The sequence below is a fragment of the Lissotriton helveticus genome, chromosome 7, assembly GCF_964261635.1.
Source record: "Lissotriton helveticus chromosome 7, aLisHel1.1, whole genome shotgun sequence".
Lineage (NCBI taxonomy): Eukaryota > Metazoa > Chordata > Amphibia > Caudata > Salamandridae > Lissotriton > Lissotriton helveticus.
In genome coordinates, this window is record NC_136068.1 from 1,752,883,000 (window position 1) to 1,752,898,175 (window position 15,176).

A 15,176-nucleotide genomic window follows, 5' to 3' on the forward strand; every position below is an offset into this window, starting at 1 on the left:
ATGTGAGGTGCAGAAAGAGGCAAGTGAGGTGCCGAGAGAGGACAGAGATGTGCAGAAATAAGCAAGAGAGAAGCAGAAAGAAGCAAGAGAGGTGAAGAAAGAAGAGAGTGAGGTACAGAAAGAAACAAGTGAGATGCAGATAGAGGCAAGAGAGATGTGAAAAAAAGCAAGAGAAGTGCAGAAAGAGGCAAGAAAGGTACGGAAAGAGGTAGAAAGGTGCCAAAAGAGGCAAAAGGGATGTAGAAAGAGGAAGAAAGGCACAGAAAGAGGCAAGAGGGGTACAGAAAGACACAAGTGAAGTGAAGCTAGAGGCAAGAGAAGTGCAGAAAGAAACAAGAATGATGCAAAAAGAAGGAAAGAGAGGTGCAAAAACAGACATGAGGCGAACAAGGAGGTAAGAAGGGTGCAGAAAGAAGTAAGAGTAGTGCAGAAATATGCAAGAGAAGTGCAAAAAGAGGAAGACTGTTGCGGAAAGAGAAGGGAAGTGGAGAAAGAAACAATAGATGTGCTGATAAAGGCAATAGAAATGCAGAGAGAGGCAACAGAAGGGGGATAAAAGGCAAAAGGGAGGTGCAGAAAGAAGCAAAAGAGGTGCAGAAAGAGGCAAGACAATTGTAGAAAGAAGCACAAGAGGTACAGAGAGAAGGAAAAGAAGTACAGAAAGAGGCAATAGAAGTGGAAGTGGAAAAAGAAGCAAGAGAGGTGCAGAAAAAGGCAAACGAAGTGCAGAAACGACTTAGAGAGGTGCAGAAAGAAGCAAGAGAGGTGCCGAAAGAAGTGTGAGGTACAGGAAGAAGCATTTGAGGTGGGGAAAGAGGGAAGAAAGATTCAGAAAGAAGCAAGAGAGTTGCAGAAAGAGGCAAGAGAGTTGTAGAAAGAGGCAACAAATAACAGAAAGAAGTATTCATCCATGTGTGTGTGTGCCTTTTGCTACAGACATAATACATAAAAAGAAACATACAAATAGTTGAATAACTGTGTTTCAGACTATATGCTATCTTAATTTGTGTACAAGAAACTGTATGTATTCCTTTCTGCTCATAACATATTTCACATGAGAATTAAATATTCTATGTTGTAGCTTCATAACACCTACATACGTAACATATGTCTGCCTGTGCAATCGATTGATAGAGCATAACTGAAAAGATTTGTCCACCTGTAGGAGAAGCTGCCAACGTTTTAAGCTATCATCTTCAGATGTATAACACATGTGAGACTGCATGTACAAGTAGACACATGTCGCACTCACGAGAGCATGCAGATCTTTAAACTTAGACTACACTTCAAACACAAACCTAAATGTATGCACCCTTCTTCGAGTGTCACTTTCCACAGACTCATTTGAAATAACCTATTCACTAATCCCTCTGCTAACATTTCTTAAACCTCAGTTTTCTCTTGCAGCTTCAATATTCACCAACTGCTCAGAAAGTTGGGCGGACCCAAATTTAAAACAGCAATCCTTCCCATGTCACTGTTGTAAGTTTCACCATGTTTCTGAAGGGATGTATGCTTGTGTCTGTGCCTTTTTCTAGTGACATGAGACATAAAAGGAACAAACTACAAAACACATTCCAGACTTGGTAACATATGTCAAACATCACATTTCTCTAATGCTTTGCAAGCTTTATAAATAATGCATTACAAACTTAAAAATTTAACTACAAACACTGAACCACTCCTACGCAATACATAACACACATTTGTACCTCATCTCTGAAATACTATTGCAGAATATAAAAATGTCAGAAACTCCTTGGCGATTTTCTGTCCAACACAATAAGGGGGTCATTATGATGGCGGATTTTACGCATACTCCGGGCCGGCGGAAGCCACCGCCAGCCCGGAGTATGCAGGAAATCCGCCGAGGAGGCCTGAAAGACCCACCGCCAAATCAGGATGGCTGGTGGGTCTCACAATCTGTCCGCCGCTTTTCCGCCGCGGTCGGAAGGCGACCACGGCGGAAAAGCACTAACATGGCTGGCGGTGTCTAGCAGACACCGCCAGGCATATTAGGATGTCTGCAATTCTATGCTTTTCCACGGCGGAAAAGCCGCCGTGAAAAAGCATACGGACCTTCACTTCGGGGGCCCGTTGCGGGCCCCCTGGGTGAAGGGGTGGTGGGGGGTGCACATGGGGGGTACCTATGGTACCCCCCTGCATTTGCGTGCACAATGCAGCAGGCACCGCGCGGTGCCTGCCGCTTTGTGCACGCAAATGCTGTGCATGCATTTTTTACATTGGGGCGGGTGCAGCTTGAAGCTGCACCCGCCGCAATGTTAGAGATAGAGGATGTGACCGCCACCCTGGCGGTCACATCCTAATCAGATCGGAGGGAACGCCGCAGCCCATGCGGACGTTCCCTCCTCCTCAGGGGTCGCGGACGGACTCAAGTCCGTCCGCGATCCTAATCGACCCTTTAATGTGGTGCAGCACTCTCAACAAGATAATGGCAACTTTCCCTCTAATTTTACACACAAATAAATGTATGTAACAAATCAAAATGCCCCCTTCAGTTTTTGAAATTCTACAAACCATTTCTATTGGTTACACATATTAACCCTTTATTACTCTCTTCCAAAAGTACAGAATATGCTTCTGTAGTTTATTGGAGTCTCGACTCTACTGCGGTCCTGCTGTTCAGCGTCGTGATGGAGCCGCGAACCCTTACGAGACTTCAAAAACCTATTTCCAATAAAACTGGCATTATTTTTTATGAACATACCACTTCTAGACATAGTACTGCTTTGGGAAACATTACATTAGTAGCATATACCTATATACCTTAGCCTTTCATATTTTAAAAACGGAGTTAAGTTTAACCCTTTCCCCATTCTGTTTAAACCTAGTTTCCATTGGGTTTCTAGTTGGCACTGGCTGGCGCCACTGTCCAAATAGGGACCCTTCTTCCTAAGTCAGGGCAAGTGTGTAACCCCCTTTGACAACCCCTGCTCAACCCTACGGTAACGTAGCGCGAGCAGCTAGGCCTATCTCAGAGGCAGTGTGTGAAGCTTTTATGGCCACGTACAATAAGGCAGTAATAACACCACAAAAGGACACAACTCAGGTAGATATAGAAAAATAGTATTTTTATCTAACAGTTTAGCTCAAAACTCTCAAAGCATGTCAACAACTACAATTCACGTCAACCCGTAGGGACACAAAGAGACAACAACGTATTAACCAAAGCATGACACTGCCTGGTGGAGGCTGCATACCAAAAACTAACCCTATGATTATGCACACACGTGTATAAAGAGCGGAGAAACAAGATATACCGCTACCCACACTTCCCAACACATCCCAACACTTGCATGAGGGTTTTTTATCGGAGACACTTTACTTTTTTCTTGCATACCCTGGTTCATGCAGGACAAGTGATCCTTCCCCATTGATTATTTGGAAACTGAACATCACCATGGCCAAAGAGTGTAGGACGAATGGATGGGGCTTCGTGAGACAAGGGTTCATAAACCTCAGGTCCCCACGGTATCATATGGAGGATGGGGTACACCTCCCGGGGGTGAGAATGGACATGTTCCTTCTAAACATTGTGGGGTTACTGGAGCAGATGGGTTTTAGATACGAGAAAAGAAAAGGCCGGGGTAGGGGGGAGCTCCCTCTGAATGGGGAACCATAGGTAGTGTGGTGGTACAAAAACTCAACAAAGTTAGTAAAAGGAGAAAATGTACTCAAAGGTAGATGGGAGGCCCTCACAGTGTCCTTGGGATGCCTCACAGCAGGGGGACTGAGGGGGCCAAGGGGAGGTGTGCCGCCAGAGACATAATAGATATGATGCTCCCGCAGGACCCTTGGGATGCCTCATGCAGGGGTACCAAGGGGGAAGATGGCAAGGACTCAGCCTCAGGAAAGGTAGAGTAGATGCTCAAGTATGGTCCTTGTAATGCCACATGGCAGAGATTCCTGAGAGAAGGGAGGGCCTCTAAAGGGTTACAGTGCGAGCGGCGCGGCACTTTCAGCCCAGGCAGGTCTGGAAGGCCCCCTCCAAATCGGTAGCAAGTTGAAGCCTAGATCCGTGAATCGGTAGCCCAACGAATGGGGCCCCTCCCCTCCAAGGATATTGAGGAGGCTGGGTCCATCATGCAAGGAAAAGGCTTAAAGAGCAATGAAGTAAATATATAACATGGACAATGAATGTAGATATGACCATAAACGGTTTTGAAATGTATAAGCATTTGAAAGAATAAACCTCAACCTTTTAAGGCACCAAAGAACGTGGTCAGTGGTGATTTTGGGAAAAGTGCACAGTTGGTAAAGGGGGAGCGCAGAGGAGCGAATCGCCACCTGGATGGTGTTAAAGATATGTAATGTAAAGCACTCTGATACCCTACTCTGGGTCATGTTTGTGCTATATAAAACACCAAATAATTAAATAAATATATATTATATAAATATATATATATATATTTATAGTATATATATAGAGTACGTATAGTATATTTTCACTGTAAACTGTCTGTAATCACCGTTCATCGCTCACTTGTCTCTCTGCATCCACTGCGCCTGCTCCCTGGTTCTCGCTTCCCCTCTTCTCTTCAGTTCCCGCCATCACTTCATATTGTATAAACCGCTGACCCCGCTGCTCTTCTCTCCCCAGGAGTCCTCGTTGCCCCTAAAGATTATACATTGACCGCCCCCTGGAACGTCACCGCTCAGGAAGGCCTGTGCGTCCTCATTCCCTGCCAGTTTACCTACGAGCACACAGGGGAGGCGGCTGTGACGTCCCGCGGATACTGGTTTGTTCAACAGTACAGAGAAAACAAGGCAGTGGCTTCCAACGATGAAAGAAAAGACATCTTCGAGGAAGCCAGAGGCCGCTTCAAACTGGTGGGAGATGTGAGGAGAAGAGACTGTTCCCTCAGCATCAGTGACGTCAGGAGATGGGATGGAAGAAACTATTACTTCAAATATGAACACAATGACTACACAACAACTGAATATTCTTATATCCATTATATTGTGCCCGTTACGGTTGTAGGTGAGTCACGTCTGAACTTCGCTCTGGTTGTATATTGATTTCTAAGTCAGTGCATTGCAGAGGACAATGTATGCCACATATAGAGGACGGGATTCGTATAAGTGTGCAGTGTTAATCGGCTCCCACAGGTCAGTGCGCAAAATTCTCATCACGCTCTCTCGGCCTGCAATAGCGCTTTCTCCGTTCACCTGACAGGTAATGAGGGGAAAACGTATATATTTGAATTCCTGCAGCAGCTCACTTGCTAGTCCCATACCTGACAACAGACCTGATTCAGGCTCGACAGACGTCAATAGGAGAAATAAAGTCTCACGATTATTGTTTTGAAATCTCCCACTTTCCTCTTCTAAAACGATGGCATGTGTGTGCTGATTACAAACGGCCACAGATAACATAAATAAGGCCCTTAAATGTACCAAAGTTTTTTTGAGGATCACTAGTTCGATTGTGCATTTATTCAAATGTTTGCATATTTCAGACAAAAACTCCAAGAAAATGCACAAAGATGAAATTCTGCGCACACAATGGGTTTTATTTGACCCAACCTGCTTTCATTACTTTTCAGCGATCATGCTTTATTTTGAACATAGTTCTCCTTTGATGTATCATCACCTAAAGTGATAAAAAGGCAGATCATGAGATCATGTTTAACAGGAATCAGTGTGACCTCATGCTTATTACAATTACTACTGCTGCTACTACTACCACCGCTGCACCTACCACCGCTATCACTTCTACTACTGTTTCTACTACTACTACTACTATGTCCACTGCCAATACTAAAGTTCCACTACTGTTACTACTATTACTACCCCACTACCGCCACTGCTACTGTACTACTCCCACTACTACTTCTACCACCATTACTACCCAGACTACCTCTACTGTCACTAGTATCAGTACTACTGCTACTACCACTACTACTATTGCCACTACTACCAATACTACTATTTCCTCTTCAACTAGCACTACCCCTACTACTACCATCACTGATACCACTACCACTACTACTTCTAAAACTACTACCACTACTGCCACAACTGCCAGTACTATGACTACTGCTACTACTACCACTACTATAACTACTACTACTGCTACTACTGCCACTACTACTACTACTACTAAATGTATTGCCACCAGTACTACTACCTCCACTTCAACTAATACTACCACTACTTCTACTACTACCATCACTACTACTACTAATACTACTACTAGTAGTACTACTACTACTGTTATTTTACCACCACTACTACCCCTACTACAACTACTACGAATACTGCTACTGCTACTACTACTACCACCACTGCTACCAATACCACTCCTGGAAATACTACTAGTACTACAACTACTATGTTTGCTACTACTACCACTACAACCACTACTATTACTACAGCTACTGCTCCTACTACCACTACTACTGCTTGGCTACCATTATTTTTACTATCTCCACTAATACCAGTATTACTACTACTTCCACCACTAATATCCCGGCTACTACTACTGCCACTACTACAACTACTACTACTATTAGTACCACCACTACTAGCACTACTACTACCTCTACTATCAGCACTACTTCTCTAAATACTACTGGTGCTACTACGACCACTACAACTAATAATATCACTGACACTACTACTATTGCTACTACATCTCCTACTACTGCTACTTCTTCCACTACTATTACTACCTCTACTACTGCCACTATTACTACTACTACTATCCCTACTATAACTACTGCTACTACTACAATTACTAGTACTAATACTACTTTTGCCACTACTACCAGTACTACAACAGCTCATTCTTCTGCTTTTACAATCACTACTACTATGACTACTATGACTACTCCTGCCACTACTACTACTTCTTCTTCTACTATTGCAACCACTACTACTACTATCACTACTACTACTATTACTACTGCTATCAACACTCCTACTATTAGAACACTAGTATTACGGCTATAACTACTGCTACTACTACCAACACTGCTACTATTACTGTTTCTATTACTATCCCTGCAACTACCATTAACACTACTGCTACTGCTACCACTACTATTACAAACTTCACGTCTCCCACTACTACTACGATGTCTACTACTACTATCACTGCTCCTGTTAGGGCTATCTCTACTACTACTACCACTGTTACTACTACCACTATTATCACCACTACTACTATTAAAACTTCTAGTACTGCTACTACTACCACTAGTAGTAATGTAAGTACATTTTTTATTGTTTATGATTAATTAAAACCATTACAAAAATACACTCTGATAAAACATTTTTGATTGATTACCCTTTTCAGCCAATACTCTTATAAAATTCTAATCTATCATAAAAAGTGCTGTTGCGGGGATTCTGCTCATGCACAGAACTATGCACAGGAAACCAGGACCTCAGTGAATTGTGGTGAACCAAAAACTCACTTCAGTACCCATAACCCCTATACGACTAGCATCTTTGTCTCATTAGCTCTCCTTCCTACAGCGAAGCTACCAATGATTAGACAACCCAGAACATGCAATTTAGGGTACTCTCAGGAATGGTGGGAATCAAGAACACTCTTTTATCTTTATTCTCATACCAGTCCACAACATGAGTAATCAGAGACATGGAAAGGTTTAAAATGTTTATTTTAACTATGTGCTCTAAATGCAGTATTTTGGCTAACATAAGCAGGCATATGATTAGAAATAAAATAATCAGCATTGTTACAATTCCATAAAACACAAAGGGAGAAATCATGTTAGAATGATAGTGGAAACAGGTCCTATAATGCCTTGTGAACCACCCTCCCCTTGCCAGTAACTAGGCTTTATAATAATAGATGGTCTCTTAGGCTTAATTGGGGAACCCCATACCTCTAAGATCAGCAGAGGTGAATCACATCTCAGGATCAGCAAAGCTCTCTGTCTCTAGAAAGGATATTCTTCCAAGTGCCTGAATTATGCATGCAATGCAATATTAAAGGCACTAGAATTTCAGTTGGAGGCAGCTGTATGCGTGTTGTGTCTTGAGCGTGGGCAAATCAACCTGAATCACAGTTCCTGGTGTGACTATTTTCCTCTCAACCATCGGAGTCTGTGCACAGATTACATTTCCGAAATGTTTACGTTTTTGTTGTTTTTAGTTCACACAGGATTACACCGGGCCTTGCTTAGATGCCACTAATTTCAAAAACTTGACTAACTTCCGATTTAGCTGCGGGTCATTTGGGTTTAAACAAGCAAGCACTGCTTGTCTCCAGGTCCGTATGCCTCGCTCATTAAAGTGGCTGTTTAGGAGGTCTGCCTTTTCCTCTTTTAGATTAATGCAGGAGCATATCAAATGTTCAATATCTTCGTTTCCATCTATGCGTAACCTGCATATTTTCCTGTAGTTCTCTCTCAGCCGCGGTGGAAGATGTGGAATAGCAGGAAGGATTCCTAACCTGTATTATAAAAAGGATTATTTTGACTTCCTGGAGTATCCCAGGTCGAAGTATGCCTGTGGCCCAAATAGTTTGTAGCTGCTCAGAGTCATCCATGCATGGCTCCTATGTGATAGGGTGGCCTTGTACTCAAAAGTTTCTTGATAACCTTATTTACAATAACCTTAATGTGCAAGTGCGTTGTTGGAACTTCCCATAGTTCAGCTAAACCTGTATTGGCCAGGGATTCCTCCAAGTAGACTTTGCCCGGTGAGATGGATGTATTGCACAATTCCTACCAAAGTCGATGGTTCAGTGTATTCTTGGGTGAGTTCTTGATTTTATGCCAGCACTTAATGTACGAGCCTCGCCCTCCGAGGATTTGCTTTGTCAGTCCAAACTCGAGTCAGATCTCTTTAGGCAAGGTGTATGATGAGAGGTTCAGCATAACTCTGTATGCCTTTGCCAAGGTTGTATCCAGCAATGAGGTGTCCCTGCCTCTCAGCACTATGCTGCCATAGGTGATTGACGTTGAGAAGTTTGCTTGGGCAAAACATATCAGTGGGGAATAAGTTGGTCCAGTCAATTTTGTTTTAAGTTGTCTTTGCGTTGTAGCGATCATCATCCCTTTCCTTTTTATCGTCTCAAGCTGTTTTACAAATTATCCGCCCTCCGAGTGCAATTTAGATATTTGCACTCGGAGGTATTCACAATCTGAGTTTTGAACCAATCATAAGAGCGTTTTTTCCGTTGATTGTCAGGGTGTTAGTTTTATTGATGTTAACTTCCAGACAATTTGCAACTGCATAGTCAAGCAGTGCATTAAGTAGCCGTTGCAGTCCAACTTTGAATGTGGCTAGCTAGAACAATGTTGTCCTAATATGACATACCGGAGGTGGCTTCTCCTCCTAGTTGAGGGGCATACGCATTGCAGTCATTTAGTGCTGATGTCATAACTGCTGTATAAAGGTCAAAAAGAGTTGGTGCAAGCACACAACCCTGTTTAAGGCACTTTGTTGTTAGTATGCGCTTTGAAAGGTGGGTGCCGTTGCCCAGCTTAACCTGTAGCCATGTATTGGAGTGTATTTGTATCAGAACATTCGGAAGGGGCAAGGAATCCCCCAGAGAGCCAATTTCCTCCACAGGTTAGCTCGGTCAATGTTGTCAAACGCTGCCTTGAAGTCCACAAAGCAGAAATGCAAAGTTTGTTTGGTTAATTTCACCAAGTCGATAAGTAGTGACATCGCTAAAAGATTCGTTGTGGTGCTGGTCTCCCTGGAAAATCCGGTTTGACAGGGGGAATTATGTTGTGCTCTACGGCCCTTTCTAGCAGCTCTGATAGTAAAGTTCCCTCAAAATATTTTGCCTCAACATCTAACAGTGCAATCAGGCGATAGTTCTTTGGTTGGGTTTTATCTCCAGCTTTGTAAATTGGTGTAATAATGGAGCCCTTCCAAGATGCAGGTAGGTACCCAAACTGTCTAACAGAGTTAAAGAGAGGACCAAGGATTTCTGGTGGAATCCCATTTGGCCCAAGTGCTCCATCTCTCCTCCCTTTGGAGATTTGTTCCATGACCTTGGCGGCATCAATTTCTTTTGCCTCGACAACGGGAGTCATCACAGTTTGGGTTAAAGATACTGGCTGGCTGTCGTCGGAAGCCAGAAGTACAAATGTATGTTGGTGAAAGTGAGATTCTATGTATAGTGCCCAAGTGTTTTCTGTGATATGCGAGGTCAAGCTGCCATGTGCTGATTTTAAGATTTTGTTTATCGTTAGCCAGAATTGTTTCCTTTAGAATCCTGATGGAGTTTGGCCCAGAATCCATTTTCATTTTGTCTGTTCATGTCTCATTTGAATTTCCTGAGCTCGGCCTTGCAGTATAAGAGCTGTTGTAGGAGGTCCTTGTCTCCTGGCCATAACCTCAGTAATCTCAACAGTTTATTTACAGATTTTTAAAGATATTTCAAGGCAGTCCTCTGTACACTTGTGGCCTTCCCTTCGGCCGTGGGGTCATTAAACGGAACATATCCGACTACAGATGAGTGGGTATTCGCAAATACGATCGTGAAGGTTTCCCATGTACAGGTAGGGTTTCCGGTTGGATAGTCAAGCTTGATTAGCTGTTCTTTCGCTGCCAGGAGCACCTCTCCAGAGTTTGCTACAGATGACTTAATTATTTTTAAATTGACGGTATGGCATGCGTGCATACCTGCAGGATTTGGAATAGACTTGTTTGGAAGTTCTTGGATCAGGACTTCCTGAGGCCGATGATCACTGTCCCCTTTGTCTCCTAGGTGATAGCCTGTTATATGTTAAAAAAATGAAAGAGACACTAGGGTGGAGTCAATTGTGGAGGTCAGGTGTCCCATGTCAAAAGTTGCGAGCGGAGGAGAGTCGTTGAGAAATCTTCCATTTAGCACCCTTAGGCCAAAGTGCTTGAGATCGTCTAGCAGCTCTAAATCACACTTGGAGGATCTACCTTGGTCACTACGGGTTTGCGTTAGAATGTTCCAGAGAAAAGACTGGACCTGAGTATCTTCATTTTGAATGGTGCCTAGGAAATGTTGATTGAAGTCACCATACAGAATGAGGTTTAATGTAGTAGGTGAGCTCATTTGTTGAAGCATATGTTCAAGTAAGCTTTTTGATTCCCGATTTTTCAATTTCGAGTTTAAATATATGTTGAACAGCAGCACCTCCTCCCTTTTCCCTCTAAGGTTGAGTTGAACCTTAGTGGAATACACGGCTAGAAGGGGTGAGGGCACTTCCTGCGTGCTATGGATTTTTGATATTCTAATGTATATAGCTAGGCCGCCAGGTAGACATCTATATTTACATTTTCTATGAACAAGAGTGTGAAAGCAAATAAATCCCTCCAGTTGCAGAGGCTCCCCTAGCCATGTTTCCTGTAGGAAAAGGATGTCGAAAGATTTCAGATAAACCAAAAGTGCAGCGTCTCTAACCTTATTAGTCAGCTCATTAACGTTCCATGAGCATAACCTCAGAGGTGATTCATCGGGATTTTCTCCGTTCCTCATTGGGTAGCTCTGTCATTGCCAATGGCTTAGTGTGTTGACGGTTCTAGTTATCCAAAAGTAATCGGAGTCAACAGAATTATTAAGTGAAGTGCACCATTGTGGGTTCGGTGCCTGTTTGCTCTGAGGTGACCGTCCTAGTGCTCACCCTGAGCACCGATGCTGTTTTAGCTTTGTGATGAGGCAATCCTACCTGTGATCTATCAAGCAAGGGGAGTAGATAACCTGTGTTGTGATACACAGAAGATGGTATTCCCCACACTTTGAAGGTTTCCTGTTCTCCCCGAATTTTATTTGCAAAGTAAGTTGACCTCCAGGTTGCTTTGGTGGATTCCCTGCCTAGTGCTTTATCTGACTTTATAAATTCTATTGAGAGAAGGTCAGTTGACCTGATGCCTTTTAGTGTTGATATAGTGTCTAGGAGTTGAAGAATATTCCCTCTATTCAGTATGTCGAACAGGCCTTTCGAGTCGTATTCAGGTGTAAAGAGTGTAATGGCGGAATCCCTGCCTTGATTGGTTGGAGAGGTTAGTACAGAGTTTGTCCCCAGTTGATTAACTCTGATGCTGTTTATGGGCTGGTGAGTTTGCCCACTGAAGTTATCCGGAGTAGGCAGTTCTATACACCTGGGGCCTGTGGATGTTTCTGGGCCACGTGTGGGTTTTGTTTGGATTTCCCGCATTAGGTGAACCCGGGTGCCCGGCAAATATAGTTTGCTCATGGCGGATTCCCTGCACCTCGTTATTTACTTTGCATGCTATCTCCTTTTTTATGGGTTTCCTGCTCCTGGAGCCTTTGGTGAAGCCAGGGTGGTCCTATCCAAGAGAAGATCAGATGGTGTAATTGATGTTTTAAGGTTGGAGTCCTGAAGGAGTGACTTAAATGAGTTTAAGCGTACTGAAAGTGCCTGGTTTGGACAGTGCAAGGAAGTTGGCTCCTTTTTCTCAGTTGTTTATGGTGGTCGGCTAGTTGTGCTGTCGTATTTTTTTTGACCAACATTAATTTTACTGTTGCCTTGAGTATCCGTTTGGCTGCTGGACGGGGCTACCTCAGGAGATGATTTTAGCCGTTGGGACGCGTCCTTATTTTCAATGTTTTCCTTACGGTGGATTTCCGTTTGCTGGTTGGTTCTTCCGTCTTTTACAGGGGTGTGTAATGAAGTGACATGTGCTGGTGCTAAGTGCTGTGGTGATTTTGGTGAGAATAGACGGTAGACTTTTGTGAGGCTCATGGAAGAATTTGTGTTACAGCCATTTCTCCTACGTAGGCACCTTTGCTTTGCATTCTGGACTGAAATGTGTTCCTTGGGTGCGGAGGTAGTCCTAGGAGCAGTGCTGTCCGCTTGACTGTTAATACGACTTCTGCAAGCCACGTTTTGAGCAGCAGGGACCTTTTCTGCTAGCTCCTTGTGCCCTGTTTTGTGCAGATTAGCCTTTGGAGTCTCTTGGTTTGGGCCCTTACGCAGACCCTTTATGAGGGTGCAAACAATTGCCGGCAGTGATGATGACTTGTCGATGATGGGACCACAACTACAGGTAAGTTTCGCTTCCTGCTAGGCTCTGCTGATTAGAAGATTTAAATTATCCAGTTTCTCATCTATCCCCCCCACAAAAGGGGCCACAGTGTCCAAGAAAGATAGCTGCCAGTCAATTTTGTTGGACTTGTAACACGTCGACAGTTCGTTGCATTGTGTTTAGTAAAATGTCCTATGTATTATGAACCGTTTTCCCGTTTGACATGGTGAGCCTAGATTAAAAGAGGGAATGGAGGGGCTTTGGTGTAGTTTTGAGTTATTAATTGTTCCTTCCTTACCACTGCTGTGATTGCCTCCTTGGGTGTTACAAGTTCTACCTATAAGTGGAAGCTGTTTTTCCAGAGAGTCCAGTGCATAGGAGGCAACAAGGTCTGCCCACTCCTGTTATCCCAGGTAGGAGAGGGCGTGGGAGGCAATTGGGTCCTGCCCACCTCCCCTGATGTGTGGTGAGAGTTTGGCGGGTTCTACGGGCTCTTTGGGTGTTGCAACCCTCCCCCTTGTTTCCACCTCTGTACTCAGTTGTGCGGTTACAGACGTGATGGCCTCGGGCTATCTTGAGAAGATGTTAGTAGATTCATAGGGGTCTCTTTGGGTACGGATCTTGTCCTGGAGTTCAAGAGAGTAGTTCAGATTAGGTCTACTTGATTCGTTATACCCTAAATATGAGCTTTTACCATTGTTTGTTACTATAACTTGTGAGCGTTGTTCTTCATTCTACCTGTTGTGATTATTGGCTGTAATTTTTTTGGTTTCGGTAGTACTGGTGGAAGTGCTTGCGAGCAATTATATGCAGGTGGAATGCTCCTCTATCAATAGTGCGACTTCCCCAGCTTGTGCTTCAGTGGAGTTATTGTGCGTTCCAGAGTTTTATCCGGTTCGTGCAAGGCGACCTCAAGATCAGCTGCCATGTGTGCTTCTGGATGGTCTGCTGAAGTTTCTTTCATGGTGAATGAGGTAGCAGGTAGTTGAAGGGGGAGTAGGGGATCGTGGAGGCCCGGAATTGTGCCACTAGAGGAGAATATTAACGATGCAGGGTCCTTTAAGAAATAACATTTTGAAGAGATTTTTGGTTGGTAGAGATGTGTTGGGTGACCTCCTGGTCACTGCTGTGCCAGGCTGCTGGGGGCCTCTGTTACCTTGGAGGGTGAGACCAGTTTTACAGAGCTTGGTGTTTTATTCCCTGTTTATTTAGCTTGTTTGGGTTTGCGTACAGCTGGCAGTTTTTCCTACCGGACCTCATAGTTGCGAAAGCACTTAGCGCTCCTCTTTCTTTCTTGCTTTCTTTATTCCTTTCACACCTCGTGTTGTGTTGTATTTTGTATTTTGCATTGTGGAGACTTTTCAAACCGGTACTTTTGCTTTACAGAAACCGGTCGTTTGACCACCAAGGTTTCACAGCACAGCGCATTTAGAGCAGGCAGGCTCATAAGGCAGCACCGCTCCCACCCGACGTGGTTGGTCCAGTTGATTCCTGATGGCTTCCTGAAGGATCCAGGCCTCCCAACAATTCCTGATGGATTTGGGCGGTCGGATCTAATCAAGGGGTAACTGGGTAGCTAGATTGCATAAACTTTTAACTGGAGATGCCACTAGAGCTGAAATGGGCTGAATAGGTTGGCTCTCACTGATGTCCTGCGCATTGCTGAAGAGAGCTCCCCCAGTAAGGACATGCAGGGCAGGGCAGGTCATACAGCTGTATTCCAGGCAGTCGCTCGCGCCCCTGCACATCTACTGATCTACTGGTCTGGTCGTTGTCTGATTATCTGGTTGTCGGCCTCAGCAAAGCGGGCGGGAAAGCGGGGGAAGTGGTGTAGGGAGCAGGGAAGAGAATGGGCCACCGCAACAACACACCCAGCACCCGCACAACCCACACAACCCCCTGAGCAAACGAAGCTTACAGCAACTCATCGGTCACCCACATCAAACTCCAGCCCCTGGCTCCTGACCCCTGGCTCACACCGCTCGCTCTGGATGCTCAGGCCACGGGCTAAAGGCAGGCTCCTTCTCCTCCTCCTCCGCCTCGGGTAAAAGCAGTCAAAGTAGCAATATTTTTTCAACCCAGATTTGGAACACCTCTGTCAGCTCAGCTCACCCTTTCAGCTCACTAGTCGCAATGGTGTACTCAGCACTAGAGCTCTAAGGCTGTTGGTGCTGTTGGCTGGCTGGTGGCTGGTGGCTGGT

At 44.3% G+C, this 15,176-nt stretch overlaps 1 protein-coding gene across 2 annotated transcripts in view; it reads left to right on the plus strand.

Annotated features, from left to right (window-relative positions):
• LOC144767672 (sialic acid-binding Ig-like lectin 13) overlaps positions 1–15,176 on the plus strand; it is a 167,799-nt gene that overhangs the window by 21,068 nt on the left and 131,555 nt on the right. For both annotated transcript variants that reach the window (XM_078651062.1, XM_078651063.1), the window contains exon 2: positions 4,622–5,002. In XM_078651062.1, coding sequence (XP_078507188.1) covers positions 4,622–5,002 — 381 coding nt within the window. The remainder of the gene's footprint in view (positions 1–4,621; positions 5,003–15,176) is intronic.